Here is a 24,329-nt window from a genome sequence, read left to right on the forward strand (position 1 = left end):
GACTTCAGAGCCAAGAAGGCTTGGTTGGCCTCAGGAGTCCAGTGGAAGGGCTCTTTGGGTCAGAGGAGCCAGGTCAGCATCGTGGTCAAGGACATGTATGCAGGGATGAACTGTCTATAGTAGTTGGAAAAACCGAGGAGCCGTTGCAGGTCTTTGCAGTTCCGAGAAGTCTGCCAGGTCAGGAATGCTTCCACCTTCTTTGGGTCCATAAGGATCCCTTGATGCGACATGATGTGGCCAAGGAACTCAACAGAGTGCAGGTCAAAGTTGCACTTTTCCAGCCTCGCATAGAGACCATGCTGGGTGGGGTTCCTGGAATAAATCAAAATGTCATCCAAATAAATTATTACGAAGCGGTCAAGCAAGTCCTGGAAGATGTCATTCATTAGCCGCTGGAAGACAGCGGGGGCGTTGGTCAATCCAAATGACATAACCAGGTACTCATATTGGCCATAACGAGTTCCAAATGCCGTTTTCTACTCATTTCCTGGACATATGCATACAGTTTGGTATAGATCTGGTCCCCCTTGAGGCAGTACAGGAATTCGGTGGCAGGGGGTACCAGTCTCATATGGTGATATTGTTGAGAGCCTGATAGTCATTACAGAGACAGAGCTCGCCACTCTTTTTTTTTTTTACAAAGAGAACTGGGGCCGACAACAGAGATGTGGAGGGTTGGATGAATCCTCATTTTAAGTTTTTGTCAAGGCTGCCAGTTCTGGTTCTGAGATAGGGTATAGACACCCCACTGGTAGTTGTTTCTCGTCAGCTGTTACTGATATGGGCAGCGATGAAAAACTGACAGTTTCTGACACTTCAGCGGGGCCAGATATGGGTTCTGCTGAAGCCATCAGCCCAGGCCCATAGCCTCCCTGCTGGTTTTGTGGGCCCCCTCCCTCCCAATCCTCTGCTCCCCCTCCCCCACCCATCGCCACCACCTCCGGCATCCTGCAGACTGCTGGGGCGTCCGGCTGCTCCGGGAGCGGTTCGGCGACGGCGGCTTCTCGTCGGGAGTCGAGCGTCGGTGGCGGCGTGCTGCGTCGGGGGGGCCTCACCTTCTGCGATGGAGAAAGGAGCGAAGCCTCGTGGAAGCGAAGGGGAGGAGCCCGTCAGGCTCCGAGCAGTCAGAGCTGCGTCTGCCGCGCTCGCTTGCCTGCCTCCCCATCTCGCTTTATTTTCTTTTGACCGCCGGGCTTCCAAGGAAGGCGCCCTGTGGTCAAAACAAAATAAAGCGAGATGGGGGGGAGGCAGGTGAGCGAGCGAGTGCGGCTCTGACTGGCCGGAGCCTGACGGGCTCCTCCCCTCCCCTTCTGCGAGGCTTCGCTCCTTTCCATCATGGAAGGTGAGCCCCCACCCCGATGCAGCACGCCGCCACCGACGCTCGAGTCCTGACGAGAAGCCGCCGCTGCCGAGCCGCTCCCGGAGCAGCCGGACGCCCCAGCAAAAGTAAGCAGACAGGAAGCTGGTAGCTAGGCTGATGCAAACAGGGCCAACTTCTGCTTTCTGTTTGGGCTTCTGTCCTTGCTGGAGTGGGGGTAATCCCTGAGCATTTCTTTCTTGTGCCCTCACACAAAGGTGTTTCCCTCCTTTTCTCAAGGAAATAAAAATGATCAGGAAAAGCTAAACTACCTCAAACAAGGTCACACAGGGAAATCAGTGCCGCGGTTTTGTTTCTGGTTTATGAACCACTGCAAGACAATAATTTCCCCCTTTTCCTTTCATTCAGGGGTTGTTTCAGTTTAGTGATCCTGCTTTCCTCTTGTGTGTAGCTCTTCCAGACTTAAACGAAGGGCTGCTGAGGCTGTGGCATATAATCTATTGGAGGGGGGAGCTTGGAGAGAGAGAGAAGGGGGAGGGCATTACGTCACTTCCGGGTGATGTGTGTGCGGCGCACGCACGCACACTCCGGCCCCCCCACTTTCCCCAGGGGGCCCCCACTAGGAAGGCTTTAGCTACAGCCCTGCGTCAGCCTCCCCTCGCCACAGCCCATGACAACTTTAAATACTATGTCCCACTTTAATTAATTTCTGCAAAGGTAAGTTCTATTTCATGAAGGAGAAGGAGAAGAAGAAGAGGAGGAGGAGGAGATTGGATTTATACCCCACCCTTCATTCAGAGTCTCAGAGCGGCTTAGAAACTCCTTTCCCTTCCCCTCTCCACCACAGTCACCCTGGGAGGTTGGTGGGGCTGAGAGAGCTCTTTCCTTGTAGAGTTCTTTGGAAGGGTCAATAAACATGTGGACAGGAATGAGCTGGTAGACATTGTTTATTTGGATTTCCAGAAGGCTTTTGACAAAGTCTCTCACCAAAGACTCCTGAGCAAACTTCAGAGACATGGGATAAGAAGACAGGCCCTCTATGGACTGGAAATTGGCTAAAAAACAGGAAGCTGAGACTAAGAATAAATGTCCAGTTCTCACAATGGAGGGCTGTGAGCAGTGGGGTCCTTCAGGGAACTGCATTAGGACTGGTACTTTTCAACTTCAAAATGACCTGGAGTAAGGGGTGAGTAGTGAAGTGGCCAAGTTTGGAGATGACACCAAATTATTTAGGGTGGTTAAGACGAAAAAGTACTGCAAATACCCTCTGAGATTTCAGTGACCATTATGACTGTTGCTATGCAACCACAACAGTAGTACCAGCCTTCAAGCCTTGGTTTCTGTTAGTAAAAGGCAGGGAGAGAAGGCTAAATTGACCTCCCAGTCTACCCTTGCTCCCCTCCCTTCTGCCCTGGAGGGAGGATTCATCAGGCCAGGCTGAGTAGCAACCACTAGGTAACTTGCTACCATGCAACTAGTGCAACATACCCAAGTGTAGTGGTGGCTACAACTTGAAGCCACACAACTTTCCTGGGTCCAGCAGCAGACTCTATACAACTTGTACACCTTGGCTGGGACCACCAGCAGCAAGCACACAACTCATCTGAATGACTTGCTACCACACAACCTTTTCAACTTAGCCACACTTTCCAACTTTTCCAAGGTAGCGCCTGCCAAGGGAGGGAAGGAGGGAATGCTGGCAGCCAATGTGGACTAGTAGTTAGATTGTCAAAACTAGGAACTTGGTGACCCAGGTTCAGATCTGTACTCTGCCCTGGAAGCTTGCTGGGTGACCTTGAGCCAGTCTCTCTCTCATCCTAATCTACCTTTTCGGCTTTGGGTCTCAATTTTGGAGAAAGATGGGGTATAAATGAAGTAAATAAATGATTAATAAACCAGAGGGGGGGGGGGGGGAGACAGATAAAAGAAAGGTTGGTTGGTGAGTAGGAAGAAGAAAGCAAGGAAAAGGGGAGAAGATATGGGAGCTGCCAAGAAAGCAGGAAGAAATAGTGTGGGGAAGGAAATACAGGAGAAAATGAAGGGACCCCACAAGTTATTGAGGTTTACCCACTTGTATTATATAGTTTATTATGTAGAATTTAATTGTGATACATTAATGTATAACTACAAATTTCAAATCACTAGGTAGGCAAATAGTTTTCCTATTTGATGCTGTAAGCCACTGCCCAAAGTTTAAAAGTCGAACAAGTGCAATCTTGTTTCGCCACTGATCTTAGGGAACATGAACCAGTATGTTGGCCTGACCCTCCCTCTGGAGTCCTGTTGCTTTGAGTGCTGTTTATACTGTCACATACATTTCTCATTCCAGGTAAACAGAACTTTGTAGAAGAAGGGGATGTGGGGGTCTCCCACTTTCGGAGGAGGGGAAGGGTATACATTACTACCACACATCTGCTGAGAAGTCTTTCTTTGATGCCCAAAGCCAGAGCACTGCCCCAGAGCCTCTTTCTAGATCCCGTTGTATTGCTTTCACAACGGGCTTCACTGCTAGTTTCCTTTATATTTATAAAGTTGCCCCATATTGAGCCTCAAGGCAGCTTACCAGCACAAAAATAAAACATTAGTGCCGCCCAAAAACACATTATAAAGAGAGGAATATAGCATCTGTTAAAACAAGACTAAGGTATTATTTTCAACTGATCAGTTTAGATAACGCAAACCTTTTTTTGAAAAAATCTAGTAAACACTCCAATGTTTGCATTTTCCTTAAAGCAAAATTAGAAGAACATTAAACAATTGTTTGAAGTCATTTATCTGCTGATTTCCTGCTCTTTTAAAATTTCTAGTACAAACAACAAAGCTTCCTTGGATATGATTTTTTTCTTTGTTCCTCTTTAGGACACCAGTCTCATGTTAAGATTACTTTGGATTATTAAATATTTCTTTTAAGAAGCTTTTCATATAATACTGTTATAAAGAGTTAATTATTGATACTGTGACAAGCTGTGAAAAGTATGAACTGCAATTAGCCCTCCCTTCTCATTTGAAACAATGTGAAAAATATCTTCTGACAATGGCTATTTAGCATAATACAAAGGTATGACAAAAGATAAAAGTCCCAAAGTTCCTTTCAAGCACATTATTAGACATATGTAAATTAAGTGTATGTTTCTATAAAAAAAAGTTGGTACACAACCTCTTGAACTCAAATTTAACCACACAGTGCTTGTAGTTGAAACAGAAATGGCTTGATTCTTTTTAACAAAAAAAGGCAGAAATACTGTATTCTCCAGAGTTTAGTGATAGGATTGTCTTTACAATAGAAAGGTAATGTTATAATTTTCAGAGCTTCACAGAGAACAAAGAAACCCCTCTAACCTCTTACTGAAAAGAACTCTACTCTTCAGCAATGATAAGCAGAGATTTGAAGGTATCTGACACTCCAAATCCTATTCTTTTGTAAATCTTTGCTTTATACAACATTTTCAACCATGTTATATTAGATTTTTCGAAGGATAATCAATAGGCATGATGTATAACTGAAAGCACTCTTCAAAGCAAATCTCTTCCAGAAGCCAGAAACAAAAGCTCAGGTTTTCTGCTGAAAACCTAGCCTCAGCAGTGGGGGGAGGCAAAAGCCGTCGGGGATCAAATTAAAAAGCCAGTTCTGACCACGGCTCTCCTTGTTGAAAGTAAAAGTCATCCTGAGCCTGCTGTAACTTATTCCAGCTGGCAACAGTCCCCGAGGAATCCTATTGCAAATTGGGAATGCTTAAGCATGGCAGCTACGTGGAGAGAATCCCTACATGGCTTCAGAGGGCTGCTTTCTGGGCTCTTGGCACCACCAGATTAGTGAGTGAAAAGGGGGAGTGGAGATCCTCTGGGGAATATGACTCAAAATTTAAATCATGTGCTAAATCTGTTCAATTGGTATGACATTTTCAAAGGCATTAATAAGCGTGCTAACGGTACAGTGATAGAGAACTATGCAGCTATGTCTGTACTGGCTTGCTGTTCCTTACTGAGCTCAGTTCAAAGTGCTGGCGATGACCGGTAAAGCACTTTAATGGCCTGGGTCCAGCATATCTCAGAGCTTCTACTCATATGTTCCAGCTTGGCCTTTGTGACAGGCCAAAGAGGTCTTCTTAAGCTTGCTCTCTGTGGTCTGAGTCAGGACTGCAAGGGTGGGCAGAGAAGTCAGCTCTGGAACTGAAGCCTCAGAAGGAATGTGGTGCTAGAATACTGAGGTCACAAAGTTTTAAAATTGTCTCCTATGTAAAAAAAAACAAAAAAAAAAACCCCTGAAGGCAGAAAACTAGTACAGCAGGAAGACAGCTTGGATACAGTATCTTTTGTCCCTAATGTACTAGGTTATTATTTTTACTCCTTTATACTTAATTGTGAGAACCATGCCCCCTCCTCCAGCCAAGACCCCTTAGATAGTAGGGTTCCCCCCTTTTAGTAGTTTTAATAGGCACCCCCCTTTCAGGGCCTAAGTGCCAGGAGATCTGAAACTTGGGGAGTCTTATAAAGGCACCTGGGTTCAGCCATGGCATTGGAAAGTCCCGGGAAAGAGGAAGAAGGGTAAAGAAGAAGGGTATGCTTCAATTATAAACGGCTTCAGTGCAATCTCCCCCAGCTCAGTGGCATATTGTTCTCAATAACAAAATACTTTTCAGTACTGCAGACATCACCCAATATCCCGACATACCCCAGAGGTGTCACTCCCAGTTTTTTCCCCCTCTTTAGTCAGCCAGGAAGGGCACGCAAGGCTGTTTCAAGACTCATCTTGCCTCACACATACTGTTGTGTCCATGCAGATCTGGCTCACTTCAACCTAATCAAAATATGTTAATCATATTGCCTCACCCAGCTTCTTTGTGCCCATGCAGATTTGGCTCGCAATAGCCCAATCAAGGTATTTCCCCCATTTTTCCCCTCCAGAGTTTGACAGCAGTTCTTTAAACCAGCCAGTGAGATTCAGACTTTTTATCTTCACCCAATCCAAAGCCAGGAGAGCCAAATCCCACCTACCCTAAGGATCTTCTGTCCATAAAAGAAGGACCCCAGGTGCTAGCAAATTGTTCCAAAGATCCCAGATCTCTGCTGGTGAGAACTCTGCTTCCCTGCTGAGAACCCCAGCTACACTTTGCAAGCTTTTCCTACCCTTTTCCTCCTCACTGTGCCCCATGGACCTCAATTGCATCTGCCCCTGGACCCCTACAGACCTCAAGCCCTGGATTTAAGGTTGCACACCCCTTCCCTAAAACTTCCCAATTTCCTCTTTTCTACCTCCTTGTTGTGGTGTGTTTGTGTGTGAGTGCACACACTTAGGGAATCAATCCTTAGGTGCCTAGTGTAGGGTCTTTACATTTTTATTCCTCCTTATTTTATTTTGTATACAATAAAGTTATTTGTGTTGACAATCACTCTCTCACACTCTCTTTCTTCACCATTTTACTTTGAGATATCTCTATTGAAATCCACCCTGGAACACACACACGACAAGGTCTTGCATTACTCCTACTGGAACCCTTTTAAAGCTACCTCCCCCTTCTCTGGGTCCCATTTGGGTAACATTACCAGGAATAAACACTGGGAAACATCAAAAATGACACCCACACCTGTAATCTGAAGAACAGTGGAAATTGTCCACTCTTTCACCTCAGATTGAGATGGTGGGTGTTCAACCATTCTGGCCCCCCACCCGTGGCCTTGTCCGTGTGACCCCTTTCCCAGTCCCCCTGCTGTTCTGCATATTACTTGGGCACTGGAATTTCTTGGGGTAAGTATTCCTGCCTGATATGAGGCATGGGTTTTGGTTTTATCTGCTGTTGCTATTTATTGTTTGTTGTTTTTATTGTTTGTTGGTTTTTTGTTGTGAGCTGCCATGAGCTCATTCCTGGGGTAGGGCGTGGTATAAATTAATTAAATAAATTTTAAAAAAAACAACTTCAACACTCAGTCTTACCTTTTTTCAATTTTGTCTCAAAGTCAATGGGACAAATGGCCCTGGGCCCAGGATTCACAGCTGAAGAAAAATAATGTACAGAACATACCTTTCCCATCAGGTCAACAATTTTGGGCACAGGTTTTCCTTTCTGATGCCTGATAGTTGGAGAACTCTGCCCATCCCAGTCCTGAAGCTCCTCTATGCTCTGCAGATAAAGCAAAGCTTTTAGCCCCGTGCAGTAATCTTCAATCACAGTAAAATCTTGATTCTGGATGGCACTGCACACCTAGAACAGAGAACATAAACTTAAGTTACTATGAGACAGTTGTCCTTAGTGGTATTCGACACAGAATATTCAGAACTTAGATGATCAAAGACAACAGTCAGTCAGTATCTTTATAGTTTTCTCAGGCATCAATTAATCATGGATGGCTTTAATTGCCCTAGCTCTTTATGTTAATCAGTGCCCATGAGTAAGATAATTTGAAACAGTTCCATGGAAAGATGCACTCCATAACATCCTTTTCTTTTCTTTTGCATTTTTGATATGAGAGTTACTGCCGTGGTCAAAATTCATAATTTTAGTGAAACTTGTCTGACAATTCTGAATTGCCCAGCTCATGTATTAGGACACGCTCACTTGTAATAAGAAAAATAAATGGGTTAACCTTTTCATGGTAGATCAAGTTAAAAGCTGAGGGATTCTCCTGGATCCAGCCTTACAAATGGATAAGTAGGTCAATGCTGTCACTAGGAGTACCTTCTTTCAATTACAGCTAGCTTGTAAGCTGGCCCCTTATCTAAATGCTGCTAACCTGGCTACATTGATCCATCATAACATAACTGCCAGACTGGACTATTGTGACACACTCTAAATAGGGCTACCTTTGAAGATGTCTCATTCCAATTGGTACAAAATGTGGCAGCAAGTCTCTCTAGGGTCAGCCAGTGTTAATACATAACTAAGGTTGTTGCTTAGCAGATAGTGGCGGGAGAACTCCATGTGATACTCCCTGTCTCTCCACCATTGCTCAATGGAATGGCATGGGGTAATAGGGGGAAGCATATGGAACAGGAAGTGATATTATGACAATCTAGGAATTTTAAAAAAACATCTATGGTTTCTCTGTAGAGATTTTGACATTCTTAGACTGTTATGTCCTTCAAGAAGTCCCCCCTCCCATGCTCCTAGGTATTAGATGAATAAATAAAACAAAGATGAACGTGTTTAGGATCAGGTGGTGACATATTACTACTTGTCCTAATCAAAATAACTTGCGAATTCAGATGTCACCACACAAATCAGAGATATACAACTTTCACTATCTTCCTACCTTGTTTTTCTAACCTTGCATGGAAAATGAACCATGGGATTCAGCCCTTGCAATTAAAAACTGGTACAACAGCACACCATTCAAATATCATCAAGATTCCATCTGCAATGTACTACTAACAAAGAAGCAGATTTATCCCAAGCAAGGCACCTACTATGCGTTGAAAAATATGAAATTAATTACTCTAAGAGATCTCTTTCATACACAGACAGACACACACGCCATATCACAATGTAAAATTAGCTCATACAACTGATCAAACCCTCAGTAACCTTGTCCAAATTTTATTCTTGGTGTCATATACTATCTTACAAATTGTTCAGGTGGGAAAAGTACATATTGCCTTTTGAAATACTGTACACTACAGCTGTGCAGGAAGAAACAAGGACTAAATATAAAATATGCACAAGAAGATTTCCTATACAGCCCATTTACATTACACAAAACCTGTTTCTCTGGAGGAACAGTGTGAGCATTAATTAGGTCTGTTATGCCTTCCATAGATTTAGGCTCTCCCTTTCTCTCTCGTTTTTTCTAGAACAATTATAGAGAACATCATTATAATTTCCTCCACAGGTTATTTAACTGTAAAACTCAACTGATGCTTTATTTAAATTTCTTTGTTAAATAAGGGTTTCTAATTTTTAAACATATGAGTAACGTATTTTTTAGCTATTCAGAAAAGAAAGGAGTCACTGAAAATGCTGGTAACGCACACACTAGTTTATATAATTTAAACCAAGCTAGACTTGGTTGCTGAAACCCTGTGCTATTTTGACACAATGTATGCAGGCGAGATACACAGGAGCATTGCTGTTCTGATCTTATAAATAATGTGACTTTTAATGTGCATCACCTTATTCTGATGACAGGAACTGAAGCAATACCAGAATGCACTAGAGATTATTACAGAATCACAAAGACTATCCAGTCTAATGCTGACTGTGCATCAGTGCATATCAGCGGAGTATCCCAGCCAGGCTGAGAGTCCTTGGAGTGCTGGACAAAATCTAGAAAAAGTGACTGGGAATTCGAGGGAGGCAACAGGGTGCAGCAAAAAGCAATAAAATACGCAGGACAGCTCCCAGGGACAGCAGGAGTTGATCGGCTACAGTCCTAAAACCAAGCTGATCTTAGGTCCATTCTGCATATAGCATTCACTCCACATTTTCTCAGCACTCAACCTCGTCCTTCCTTGCCTTGGAATATCTGTTTTCATTGCATTGCCTCAGATCCTTGTTTCTGCATTGGCTAGTGTCAGCTTGCTATTTATTTTGTTTTCAATGCTCGATCCTGCATTGCTATGCAGATTTTCCTGTGTCAGTACTTACCTCAGCAGTCATTAGCCACCTGAGCCAAGTAATTCATGGCAAGATAATAAATATGGAGGGGGAAATAGGGACAGGGGAACTGACAGAGATCAATGAAGCCATGTCAAGTTGTCTACTTATAGTTCCCTTCAAATTGGAAGCAGAGGAAGAAAAAGGTGCCACTCAAAAGCACATTCAGATACCTGGGGCAATGCGGTACTGATTGCGAAGTCACCCCTAAATGGCCATAAATCTATGCAGAAGGTACCATAAAACCCGATTAACAAAGAAAGTGAAAGCGGCATGCAATGTAGAGGGAGATTAACCTTCCGACATGGCCGTGGAAAAAACTGCGAGGAAACAGATGGGTGCAGAATCAGCCTTAATTACTGACAGAGTCTCTGCCCGCAAGGAAGAAAGTAGGGATTTAAAGGAGCTATGCTGCAGCTTGAAGCAATGCAATGCCCCACTCAGTAGCCTCATTGTGAACTTCTCTACAGTGGCCTTTAGGAAAGTGGAAGCCAAAATTGTGTAGTTTCAGTGTCAGACTAGGTTTAGGAGATTCAGGTTCTAATCCCCATTCTGCCATGAAGCTTGCTGGATGCACTTGCACTGGAAATTCTCTCCCTTAACCTAATCTACCTTGCAGCATTGTTGTGAGGACAAAATAGAGCAAGGAGAGTGAGAGATCTCACCATGGTGTCCTTAGGGAACGAGTGGGACTAAAATGACACAATAGCCTCGAGAGATTAGAATCAGATCTCACTGGAAAAGTATTGGGTGCAGAACTGATAAGTAGATAATATCCATTGCCTCTGACTGTAGATAATATCCATTGCCTCTGTCTTTTCCCTCTGACTGTCTAATTGATTCAAGGGCAGTCAGATACCAGCTTACTGTCATTATCAGAGAGGACTGGGTGTACAGCACGCACCATCACACAATTGCTGTCTTGTTAGCTATCCAACCACAAAGGTTGCCATGTCTTAATATGGAAACTCACCTACACACTTAAATACTCTCAGGTGAGAATAATTGTTCTGTTCCTATCTGTCTGCAAGACTGGACCCTTCACCCAGGCAATGTACAAAACTCCATGTGGATGCTGTCAATTTCTGTACATTCTTATGCCAGCATGAGATTATGTTGGCAACTTCTGGTCAACCAACATTAACCTCAACATACGAATAAGCAAGTGACAAAGTGTGGCTTTGTACAATGTTTGTTCCCATTTGCTGCCTCAGTACAACACCAAAACAGTGATGCCTCTACATACTGTGTTTAGCCCTAATCACAGGAGATCAAAGTGAGTTCATAAGTGGCTTCCTGGCAATCGAGACAGCAGATTCTTTCATCAGAGCTGTTATGGTGGCAGCACATTTTGTTCAGATCACAAACTGCTTTCTGCCATCATTTCCCCTTTCTTTGCTGAAGTGATAACAATCCAGCATTCGTAAAAATGCCATCTTGCTTTCTCAAAAAAGGGGTGTTATATCAGCTTTGCTGCTGAACTGCATAAACTTGCTAGGTCAAATAATTCTCAAAGTGCCACCTTATTAAGAAGTCAACCTTTGACCTCATAGTTTCTAATATTCTGACTCTGGACTCAGATACCTTCAAAAGGTTCTCCATAAGATACACTATTTTGCATTTTTTTAGTTTTCATCTGGCTGATTTGGCTTTGAAATCAATGGTAACATACAAAAGGTAAGCAAAATGTATATAACCTCTTTGATCTTGTATTATGCTTGTTAACTGTGTGGGATGAGATGGTGGCATGTAAATATTTTAAATAAATAAATCAAACACACTTGTCCTTCTTTCATTTGTTTTCACTTTAAACTTTCAACAAAAACACATCATAATTAACCTCTCTCTTTTTTTTGGTGTTACAAAAGTATTGATATAGCCCTATCAGTACCTCACCAGATAAAGATGTACCAAATTCAGAGGAATGCATTTCTGTAGAAAGAGTCCAGATAAAGAGTGAAATCCAGGGATCTGTTTCCTGCCCCCCATCCAGGCCTGTAGCCAGGATTTTTTAAATCAGGGGGCATTTAAATTTCTTAGGGGGCACTTGCTAATCAAATTAATCCAGGGGAGAAGGCCGTGATGCCCTGGGCTGGATGGGAAGTCAGGGGGCCTTGCCAGCAAGTCAGGGGGCCTAGCCCTGAGATGGCCCACTGTAGTTACGGGCCTGCCCCCATCCCTTATAACCCTGGGAAAGTTGATTCTCAGGGCCACAGGACCCACATGGACTAATAGCCCATGTGGGTCAAGGGTTGCACAGAGGAGGCGGGAGGAACTGAAATACTGTCTCCTGCTACAAGTGCCAGTGGGTCAAGGGGTGCACAGAGGAGGGGGGAGGAACTGAAATACTGTCTCCTGCTACAAGTGCCAGTCCACAGACAAAAGAGGAAGGTGGGGTAGTTTTTCTCCTGTCCTACTCCTCAGTGCAGTTCTCTGATTTCCATGGCTATCAGCCAAACCTTGGAAGAAACAGTTCCAGAATTGGAAGAGAGATGACTACTCATTCATAAAATAAATAATTAATGTCCACACCTAAGAACGGTCACAGTCAACAAGTGAAGACAATTGGCTGGATTCAATAATTCCCTTCCAGTAATTTAGGAGTCTTCCTCTGGCAGAAGGAGCCTTGCTCCATTGGAGAAGGCTTCTCACTTAGCAGAATGGAAATTCCAGATTCTACCTAATAAGAGTACTGGGAATGTTCATTTGAAAGACAGTGGTTTATATCCTCAGTTGAGGATACAGCCTGCCTCCAGGGCAAGAACTCTATCTCTGGGGAAGAGCTGATCCTCTGGCAGAAGACTCTCTTCTTTTTGAGGTAGGCTCAGCCCTTAGCTGTGTGGAATGGTATAATGCAACCCAGGTCAATTCATTTACTTAGAACAGTTATTTCCCACCTTTTTCACCAAGCTTGAAGCAGCTAACAAACAGTATTAAAATATATTAACTAAGAACAATAAATTTATACAAAAATTCAGTCAACTTCATTAATAACCAACAGCAAAAACTTTTGAAAGAAACAGACTAACTCCGGCAACCAATTCAGCAAAAAGCCCCATGGAAAAACATGAGCTTACAGGTTTTCCTAAACACCAACTACAAAGATGCCTTTTGTACCTTTTCAGAACACACCTTTCCAGAGGGCATGGCCAGCAACAACAATACATACCACCAAGAACAACAAGATACCAGAGTAATGGACAAATCCAAAGATATTTGAATGCTGTCATCATCAAGCTGGGGGACAGAATGTGATGGCTGCAGTTAGGGTCTTTAAGGCAAAGACTCTTGCCCAATTACTTTACCGGGCACCTTTGAGTATCACTCCACACCAGACCCATTGGCATTTACTAGAAAAAGTGCAGTCAAAGTTTTTTAGAAACATACTGCAGGTTCCACCTTGTGTCTCAAATTTGTTCATTCGATTAGAAACTGGCATGGTTACTGTTAAAGCATGAGTGTGGATTCTATTGATTCAAAGTAATGACTAATCTCACCAGCTTAGTGGGTCTGATTGTCAGGGATTCTATTGACCGTTTTGTATCAAAGAAACTGAACTTAAACTGGGCTATTATGGTATTTTTAAACAGGTTTTTTTTTTTTACTGAGTGTGGAGTACAATCTATTACACCCTTTCTTAAAGAAAGAATCCTGGACAATGAAAGACAGCATGAATTGAACCAGGCAAAAGGTTATGTACTAGGAATAGAGGATCTAAATAAAATAATATTAATGCCATACTTGCAAAATTTGGATAAAATTGACGATAGTAGAGCATTTGCCCTCCTTAGAATGGATATGTTACCATCAACAATTACAGAAGGTAGGTTTAAAAGACAGCTATATGAGGAAAGATCGTGCATCTGTGGGGATGGAAAGGCGGAATCTAGGGAACATGTCTTGAGTGTAAACTTTACCAAAATATTAGAGCCGCCTATATAACGCCGATTTGTAGACAAGCTCTTGGCTGACAGAGACCAAAAGATTACCCTAAATGTGGCAAAATTTGCTAGACAGGCTATAAGATTCCAGAAGCAATTTGTAGAGGGAAGTACCTAATTGGCTTATTGCTGGAACTCAGTCATGATTTTTACATGTCTCAATCTGAATGTCTATTTTACGCACATTCTGTATATTATTTGATTAGTCTCTGACCGTATTAAACTCTTGTTATTTTTTGATTAGTGAATTATCTGAATGCTTACATATATTAATACTTGTTATTAATACTTAATATTCACTTGGTAACAGTACAGTTACATAGTAACTTGAGCATTAAATATAGAAACATATCTGTAATTAAAAATATTGTGAAGAAAACATTTGCCACTCCTATTGATATGATATGACAGAGGCTTATATAGTTATGCATGGTGTGCAGAAAGTAGATGCACTGAATGTTTTCTCTCTCTCCCATGACAGTTGAAATTGGGGGCATCCCAAGTCGATGGGCAATAGATTCAGGACATACAAAAGGAAATAGAGTAAATGATTAAATTGATGAAATCACTGCCAATGGATGTAGTGATGGCCACTAACACAGATGGCATTAAGAAGAAATTGGATTCATGGAGGATGGGGCCACCAATGGCCACTAGTCATTAGGAGTAAAGGGAGCCTCCATATACAGAGGAAGCAAACCTCTGAACAAAAGGGATAAAGGCAGTATCAGGAGAAGGCCTTGGCCTCTGTGCCCTGTTTGTTGGCCCTCCAGGGCAAGTGATTGGCCTCTGTTGGAAAAACTACACTGGACTATATATACTGATGGTCTAAGCCAGCCTGAGTGTTCTTATATTCTTTTCTTTTGATTGGGATGACAATAAAATTGTATTAGGGTAGATCTTATGACAAAATAATGGTGTCTTCCCCCTGGATAATTCTCTGGATTGAAATCTATTAAACAGTGCTAGAGTGGTTCACACTTTGGAGAGATTTCCCCCCCAATCTGCCCTCTACAGTGTCTGTGCAGACTAAAAACACTGAAGATTTTAAAAATAATCCTATAGATGTATATTCCATCACCCTGATATTTAGAGATCCCACAAAGTCACATTTATATGCTGCAACACAGAAACAAAAACATTTACAAAAGTTCCTTTGTGAATATTCCAGCAAACATATTGCGACACGTGTGTATCGCGACACATGGATGAACTTTCCCCAGAATCTTTACATTTCAAATCACGAGTGCTACATACCATGTGACTTTATGAAACACCCTCCCCCCGGTGCCTGTAATCAGCAAGAAATAGAAACCTAAGAAAGTTTCTATTTTTTTAATCAGCAAGAAGGCACACTCTCTGTTTATTTCTGCCTTTCTAAATTCTGTGAAATCCAATGCAAGATTGTTAGCACAAAAAATTATCAGAATTTTTAATCAGGAAATTTCTCAGTCCTAGTTGTTTGCTCCTGTTGTTCAACTGTCCTATTGTAATCTTTCACTTCAACCTTCCAAATTATTCAGTTTATTTGAAAGGACCAGAATATACTTGGCATAATCAATAAAGCCTCTCCCGACTTGTATCACTTCAAGTTACAGGTGCATGCATGGCTCAGTAGGGGTGGTACTTGCTTGCTTAAGTGTTCTTTATGGGGAAACAAAAAACTGCCTGGACACAGAAGAATCTCAGGAAGAGGCTATAATAGACTAATGTCTGCTACTTTTGCATGTAGAAATTTTAAGTGATTTCCCATCTGCAGCTTTACATGATATTTATTGCCCAAGCAGAGTTTTAGGACCTGATTCTGAATATATCCTGTAAAATTGCTGCCATAAAGCCAACAACCAGAATACTAAAGGAACATCCACCTGAAAACTATCTTAACATGTTTAGACCAAAAATACCAGGGGAAAAAAACCAAGGATTTTCTCTCTTTCTGGTTTATTCAGGATGGACTTTCCTTGGTCCACAGAGATGTCACTCTTGGCAGACACAGATCTGTAATGAACAATATCATTAAAGTGGGAGTATGTTTTCCCTTGAGGACATACCCATGGGGGCATATTTTTGTAAGCTGGAAGTCTATCAAAACCAGCCAGCAAAACAATTTTTCTGCCTTGGGACCTCAATTTAGTCCTAGAGTGATTAACCTCTCATCCTTTTGAGACTCTTCCTTCAATAGCACTATATTTTCTTCCCGCTAAAATTGCTTTTGGGCTCCATCAGCTTGACTATAAGAATTTGTGAACTCAATTTTGTGTCCACGAAAGAAACTTATTTGTGATCTATGAAAGGAGAAAAGTTCTCTGACCCCAAGAGTCCTACAGGAATAAAGTAGAAAACCCACTCTCACACTTCCCAAGAGATGGTTTCTCCTTGTCTTTCAGTCCAAGATAACAGCTTTCAAGGAGGAGCAGAAAAGTGGAGCCTGTTCAAATCTTTTATAAATATCCCCAAATAACATACAGTAATTTATTTGCTTCTGGAAATTCTCTTGAGAGAAGACAACTCAAATGTAATTTATAACTATGTAGAGTTAACTTGTGGTTAGGTACTAAAAAACTGACTACAGTTAGACATACAAACAGTAATTTGTGAACTTAGAAAAAGAACAGAAATATGAGACATTGGCATGTATCCTACCACTTCATTGTGCAATGTAATGTTTGAAGTCTTCTCCTGTTTAAGGAACCTTCCTTAAGTTGCTCTCTGGTCAGCTGGACGAAGGTTTGCTTTTAAGTATTCTTTACCACTGTTTGTCAAGAGCTTGAAGGAAATTAAATTGCAAAAGACCAACACACTTTCAGTATCCCATTATTATTGCTGTTGCTGATATTGGAATGATTAGTTTGTACTACTCAAAAGCTGCATCAGTCATAGTACACTTCCAAAGCAAATTTTTATCCTGTGAACCACTAGAGATCCATTATGGAACAGAAAAAAGCACATCCACCTGGAATGAATGTAGTACCATATCTTGTGATATCCTGCCAAAAGGACAAATGTATTCTTCCAATTTAGCAACTAAATGTTCAAAGGATTCTGAAGCTAATCCAGGGCAGGTTCCATATTCAAGAGCTGTTGCTATTTTTTTTTTTAAATGCACACAGTATAAAGCAACTCCTTCATTCTATTCCCTTTCCGGTTACAGCTGCTAGAAATAATGACTGCAGAATCCTTTTCAACTAAAGGTCATTTGTGTCAATGGACAGCACACAGAGGATCAGATCACCTGCGGTAATCGCGAATTAATGCTCTACTGCTAATGCATTAACTACACACTATTGATCTACAATTGAATCATACGGGCTGCTGTGAAGTGATTTTTTACTTTAATATTTTTGTGCTTTTATGGCATTTTCCATAATGCATTTTTCCTTTCAACTGGAGTTTTCTATAATTGTATCCATTTTTAATTTCCTATGGTGAGATGACTTCTAAAAATGCATGCCTTTGCCTCAAAAGCCTTTTAAAAAATCTACCAAAGGAAAAGAATTGACTTGGTGGAGCACATATGTGAAAGAAAAGAGATATGTGAAGAGAGATGAAAGTCTTATTTGTGTGCTCACTTATTTAAAAAAAACACAGATGTTGCACAGGAATGCTATACTTCGAAAAAAATAAGGATTAATTCACCTTTTGCTAAAGTAAAATGAATTTGGAATAATGTATATATGAGGAAATCCAAAGTGCACAATCCTGCTATCTTTGGTTCTTTCTTCTGGCTAAGACAGTGATAATTTCAATACATATCCAAACTCTTTAAGCTATAGCAATCCTGAGAAAAATTCAAATTAATTACAATTAATTAGAAAAAAAGCAAGAATTAACGTTTGGAAAGTGTCAGAGGTTTAGAGTCAGTTTTGTCTCACTTCCCCCCCTAACTGTACAGTCCTAAACAAAGTTACATGTCTGGATGTATATCCTTCTAATATTCTTCTAAGTCTGCATAGGATTGCATTATAAATCCCCAAGAAAAGTCTTGTTTAATTAAAATGTTCAATTTAGCTGTCAAGCACATTTAATTTTACTCCGCCTGTATTTGTGCAGTTGCTGATTTCCTGGCTATATCAGCTAGGAAAGATGCTTAGGCTGATTTCGCACTAGAACTGCCTTAGTGTTGTGCCACCGTTTGCCCCGATACTATTGGTTGATTTCACAGCCGAAGCTGCGGGGCTGCATTTTGACTCGTAGCTTCGCCCGATTTCTCCCGTAATTTCGTGATCCTGTTTTTTGAGGATCATGAGACTGCGGAGGAAATTGGGCGAAGCCGTGGGTCAAATGCAGCCCCGCGGCTTTAGGTGTGAAATTGACCAATAGTATCGGGGCAAACGGCGGCGCAACATCGAGGCAGCTCTAGTGCGAAATCAGCCATAGATATTTATGGATAGAAAACACCCAAAGAAAACCACAGATGAATTACAGAAGGTGAATTAAGTCCAGCAGAAACTCCAAGTCAATGGAGGAGCATCTGTTTTCCACAACACAAACCACAATGAATCATGCTGTTCGGTATTCTTTTTATTTTTTTATTCATTGTGAAGTTACAGGTTTCACTCAATAGTTTCTTGTCAAGGGCTAAATCCAAAATTGTTCCTGCTTGATAATTCAATTAACACCCCCCCCCCGAGATATTGCAGGGATTTTTGCTTCTAGAACAAGGAGGCTGGTTTCTGGGTCAGCATGTAGAACCAATAGACATACCAAAACTACAACAAACTTCCCACTGATGAGTAAAATTGCAACATTTTGAAAACCTCTTGTTTACAAAACAGACCCAATTATTGGCAGACATCGGGGAATTTCAGACAGCCGATTTGTTCCATTTCAGGAACTGTTCACTAACGGTTTCTGTACTGACATTTCAGACAGAACTGTTTTAGTAACGGTTCCCTAATAGAATATATTGACCCTTTCAGACACAAACACTCCTGTACCATTAGGGAAGCGTTCCTGAGCCGGTTTACCTGCAAACTGCTTCCAAGCAGGCTTCAATTTTCTATACCGTTTCTGAAGCACTACAGGGTGCTGTGTAAAATGCCCCCATAGTGCTTCCTCTGATGACAAGGTTTTCCCGCTCTTTTTCACCCATGCGGGCAATCTCCATCTTTTTTTAACGTTCTTTTGAGAGTGCTATAGCGATATAACACAACACCAAAACAGCACAATAGTGACCCCATTGGAATGCCTGGACCACTGAGATACATGAGTTCACTACATATGGGGAGAACAGGGATTTCAATGGAGTACAATACCATGGAGTCCTCCTTCCACAGCATTTGCTATATACTCTGCAATGCTCCCTCTAAGCTGTGGAGTCCCGTGAGCAAAAATTCCACTTTGTGAGCTACTGGCATTAGAATTGTGAGCTACTGGCATTAGAATTGTTAGAAAGTTATTTGGCTACTGCATAAATTAGTTTGCTCTGGAGCCATTCTCCCTGAGCTACGACAAAAACGTGTGAGCCAGAGGCTAAAAAACTGTGAGCCAGCTCACACTAACTCAGCTTAGAGGGAACACTGGCTGAAAGTACAGAAAATCCCCAGGTCCCCCCTGGAGGCATGGCATCCCGAAATGCTGGCCGTCAAAAGGAGGATGCTGTTTGCAAGCTGGGAAGGAGCTAGTATTAAAAAAAATGCTCTCAAACTATGCGTTCCCGAGCTTCCACTTCCTATTTTTAAATCCCCAATCTCATGTATCTCAATGGAGTCCAGGTATTCCAGTGGGGTTGCTATTGTGCTGTTTTGGTGTTGTGTTTTAGTGCTATAGCACTCTTTAAAAAAGTTTTTAAAAAAGACGAAGATCGCCTGCACAAGTGAAAAAGAGTGGGGAAAAGAAGTGGCACAGTCTCAAATGCCAAACCACTTCAGAGACGGCTCCTTACCGATAGGGGAAAGGATGTGTGAAATGGCCACCCCTGTACCGGTTTACTCCAGGATGATACAATAATGGCTTAAAAAGGGTAATCTGAAATTCCCCTACATAAGAGGAGAGTTTTCCACTATGAAAGATATCTGTGTTCTCTTCTCAAAAGTTGCAGTGTATGAACTTCTGACCCGCAATTTAAGGTGTCACCTGTTCTGGATTGTGTTCCACTCCCCTTGAAGGAACTGGTCTGTAGTCTGTGGGTGCTCTTGAACCCAGACCTACTACTGGGTAAGCAAGGGAAAACTGTAGCCAAGAGTGCTCTTTACCAGCTTCAACTGATTAGCCAGCTGTGTCCTTTCTTGGACAGAAAAGACCTGGCCATTGCGGTGCATGCCATGGTCACATCCAGATTAGATTACTACAATGTATTCTATGTGGGGCTGCCCTTGAGAAATGTTTGAAAACTTCAATTGGTACAAAACATGGCAGCCAAGATACTGAACGGAGTGGGTTGTAGAGACCATATCACTCCAACCTTAGCCCGCCTGCATTGGCTTCCAGTTTGTTTCTAGGCACAATTCAAAGTGCTGGTCTTGACTTTTGAAGCCATATATGGTTTGGGCCACCTAATCCCCTTGAGAAGTGTTTGAAAACTTCAGTTGGTACAGAACATGGCAGCCAAGATACTGAACGGAGTGGGTTGTAGAGACCATATCAGCCAACCTTAGCCAACCTGCATTGGCTTCCAGTTTGTTTCTAGGCACAATTCAAAGTGCTGGTCTTGACTTTTGAAGTCCTATATGGTTTGGGCTACCTAATCCCCTATGAACCTGCCCAACTGTTATGGTCACCTTCAAAGGTCCTGCTTCAAGTGCCCCACCTTCTGAGATTAGGCAGGCAGCAACCCTGGAGTGGCCCTTCTCAGTCATGGCATCAAAACTCTGGAACTCTCCTCCAGGGAGATTCATCTGTCCCCTTCTGTTGTTGTCTTCTACCAGTGTGTGAGGACTTCTTTTGTTTCATTTGGCACTCCCTCAATCATCCCTCCTTCTTAACCAATGTTTATGTATTTTGTATTATTATAACTGGCCCCACTGGTGGACCTCCTGATGGCACTGGTATTTCTGGCCACTATGTGATACAGAGTGTTGGACTGGATGGGCCTTTGGCCTGATCCAACATTGGCATCTCTTATGTTCTTATGTTCTTAACTGTTTTTTATGTATTAACTCTGTTTTTAAACTCTTTTAACAAGTTTATTTTGATTATACATGTTTTGGGGGGTTGATTTTAGTGGTTTTATAATGTAATTTTTATAATGTATGTTTTAGGTTTTTTTACTGTCTTGGCAGCCCTTGTAAGGGCAGAAAGGCAGAATATAAATAAACTTTTTATCAACATTATTTGACAAATAGACTTAGTCCAAGGTAAGCGCTTAGAGATTTTGTTCACTAGGAGTGGTAGAACTAAACACCTACTTAACTCTTTCTTCTTAAAAACAATGTGGCATACTAGTGCCCCACTTTACTTGCCCCAATATTTGGGTGTACAGGTCATCCATAAGCTCTGTGGTGCCTATGTCCCTGAAATGAATGGTAACTCCCATTCACTTATGGTGTGTATAAAGAACATTGCCCCTCTTCAGGTGACATGTGACAATCTGCACAGAGAGGGAGTGCGAATGAGTGCATTAAGATAATATCCTGCTCACGTGCAGTCACCAGAACTTGAATACAGTGTGTACAAATGTATGTGGGTACAAACGTATGCTCACAGGCTTCTTCCCTGTGATTAAGAGCATTGGAAACAGCAGTGTCCACAACCTTGGAAACAGAATCTATACCCTCAAACCCTGAGCTCAAGTTCCACAGTTTGCAGGTGGGGGGTGGAATTAGGGTTACGTCACCTCATATATGTTGTCTGAAGAGGGCTTTTGTGTATTATACAGTATAAATGTCAAAAGTGCACATGTTGAGGTTTTGAAATATGTCCTATTGAATGCTTTTCAGTATTCACCAGGTCCTTTTAAAATGTTGTTAACAGGATTCATAACATGCCTTTCTCAAAAGACACAAATATATTTCAGACAGTGGGGTTAAAGTGTTGGACTAGGATCTAGGAGACCCAAGTTCAAATTCCCTCTCTGCCATGGAAGGTTGCTCAGCCTAAACTCCCTCACAGGGTGGTTGTGAGGATAAAATAGAGAAGCAGACATGTTTGTAAACAGTTTTGAGTTCCCACTGGGGACAAAGGCTGGGTATAAATAAAGTATAAAGTATTTAAAACCAGGAGACAAAAAAAAACCACCTAAAATATTTAAACCAATAAATAACAATAACAAAATGCTAAAACTACTAACTAACAAAGGGACATCAATAAAACATTAAAAACAGCAAGCCGATTTACAAACACAAAAAGAAAGGAATATATTGCCCTCAGATCAGAAAACAGCACTACCAGACAGAGAAGCTTGGCCTCAAGTCTATCAACTCTCAAATGTGTTGAAGCTAGCTGAACAACAAAAGCTTTGTTATCTGAACCTTGAATATCCAGAAAATCTAGCTAACCAGCATGGCCAGAGGGCACAGTTCCACCCCACATCAGCATACTCCTGGTGTGTTTGGCCACATGACCTCCTTTCCAGCCAGCAAGTTTTATGCCTCCTATTGTTGCTGGGCTTCTGTCAGCTGGCACTGCCAACTGACGTCAACTTCGGGTGCCTCCTTTCCATCAGCCTGCCTTGAGCTGCTGGGAACTGGCCCACTCATTGTCTATTGTGTAGGATCGCTCCATAGGTCAGGGTAGAAAGGAAGAATCTCACCAGATGTGGGGGCTATCGCTGTGAGAGTGAGGGCTGGTCATCACAGTTTCCTCCAGGTGCAGGGTTCAGCAGAGCAATAAGCTTGTGCATCCGGCATATTTGATTACTCTACAATCCCCATTCTCTATGAATGCCAGATAACAAAGCTGATACTGAAGATATCAGAATGGCTGCATGAATGTCAGCTCTGGGGCTAAGACCTGAATCTTTGTACAGCCTCCTTTCTCTCTGTGTGATTCTGTCGCATTTGAACATTTATCATTACACTCAGAAACTAGCTGACAAAAGGAGTAATAATGAACCTGCTCACCTATCTAATCATTCTGCCTAACTGTACATTAATAAACTAATCAAGACATCAATTTCTGAAGCTGAATCAAAGTCCTAACGCAAGTTGGGTACAAATGGAAGCAGCGCTGCAATATATTTCAGCTAATATAACATTTTAATGGAAATCCTTAGAGGCCCAGTGACAAATTGTAGGAAGTTATATACTCCTTTGGTCTAGGTTCAGTTCTAATTAGCAGTCATAAATGAAATCAATGGAACATTCCCTTGTTGATCATACTTTTCTGCAGATATAAATACTGCTCCAGATTCAGGATGGCAAAAATGAGACAAGAAAAGCTTCTTAGAATAGAAACAAAATGTCATCCATTACCTTTTTTTATTTAAACAGGTGAAGTCTATGGAAACCCATGCACTACTATACAAAAATAATTTTATTTGTGGCTATAAAATTATATGAATGTCTGCTGCATTCCAGTGTACAGAGCCAAGGAAAGGCAGAATGCCAGACTTGAAGCAGATACTTGAATTAAAACCATGCTCCACAATGGAACTTGCTTGGGCTAGTCATAGTAATGCCAGCCTCCAGGTGGGCTCTGGGGATCCCCTGGAATTACAGCTAATCTCTAAACTACAAGGATCAGTTTCCCCAGAGAAAATGGATGCTTTGAAGGGTAGACTCCATGCCACTGTACCCCACTGAGGTCCCTGTCCTCCCTAGGCTTCATTCCCTAATCTCCAGAAGTTTCCCAACCTGGATCTTGCAACCCTTCCCCCCATCTCCCACTGGTGGCCAGGGGGACCTGAAGACTGAAACCACTAATATGCTACTTCCTTAACACCAAATCTATATTCCATCCGCTGGAGAAGTCAACATTGTCAAAGGCCACTGACAGATCTAATGGTATTAACAGGGATGAATGATGCTGCTCTGTCTAATTTTAAACAAAGATCATCCACTAGTGCAGTTAAAGCTATCTTGGTTCCAAACCCAGTCCTGAAGCCAGACTGAAATGGTTCAAGGGAAGATGTGCTATCCAAAAAGCCCTGGAGTTGCTCTACCCCCACACAGACTGATTTCCCACAAGCAGTTGCGCCACCCTCACTCTTCTGTTTCCCCCGATTGCATTGGTCAATTTCACACTATTTGCTGCGTGGCAACATTTTGACCCGCAGCTCCCTCTGATTTCCCCCACGTCTTTTCGATCCTTGTTTTTTGAGAGCGAGAAGATGCAGGGGAAATCAGGGGGAGCTGTGGAGGAGCTGACTTTTTTTAAGAAGTCCACCCTGAATCCTGAAATCATGCTGGGATTGTTAATACCTCACTAGCTGAGGGGCTCTTCTTAGATCTTAGAAAGAGGCAGTTATTACACCTTTGCTTTAAAAACATGTATTATCTAATGATGAGGTAGGCAATTATAGGCCAATCTCCAGTTTATTTTTAATGGGGATGGTTAGACTGTGACAAATTTCCCACAAGAAGCTGTGCTAACCTCGCTTTTCTG

The 24,329-nt window shown here is 42.0% G+C and overlaps 1 protein-coding gene across 1 annotated transcript in view; it reads right to left on the reverse strand.

The window, feature by feature from the left end:
• The window catches only part of LOC107120997 (dihydropyrimidine dehydrogenase [NADP(+)]-like), a 135,146-nt gene that overhangs the window by 101,191 nt on the left and 9,626 nt on the right, over positions 1-24,329 (reverse strand). The window contains exon 3 of the mRNA XM_015423791.1: positions 7,339-7,518. Within this exon, the coding sequence (XP_015279277.1) occupies positions 7,339-7,518 (180 nt within the window). The remainder of the gene's footprint in view (positions 1-7,338; positions 7,519-24,329) is intronic.

The sequence above is a fragment of the Gekko japonicus genome, unplaced genomic scaffold (genome assembly GCF_001447785.1).
Source record: "Gekko japonicus isolate JY-2015 unplaced genomic scaffold, Gekko_japonicus_V1.1 scaffold151, whole genome shotgun sequence".
Classification (NCBI taxonomy): domain Eukaryota; kingdom Metazoa; phylum Chordata; class Lepidosauria; order Squamata; family Gekkonidae; genus Gekko; species Gekko japonicus.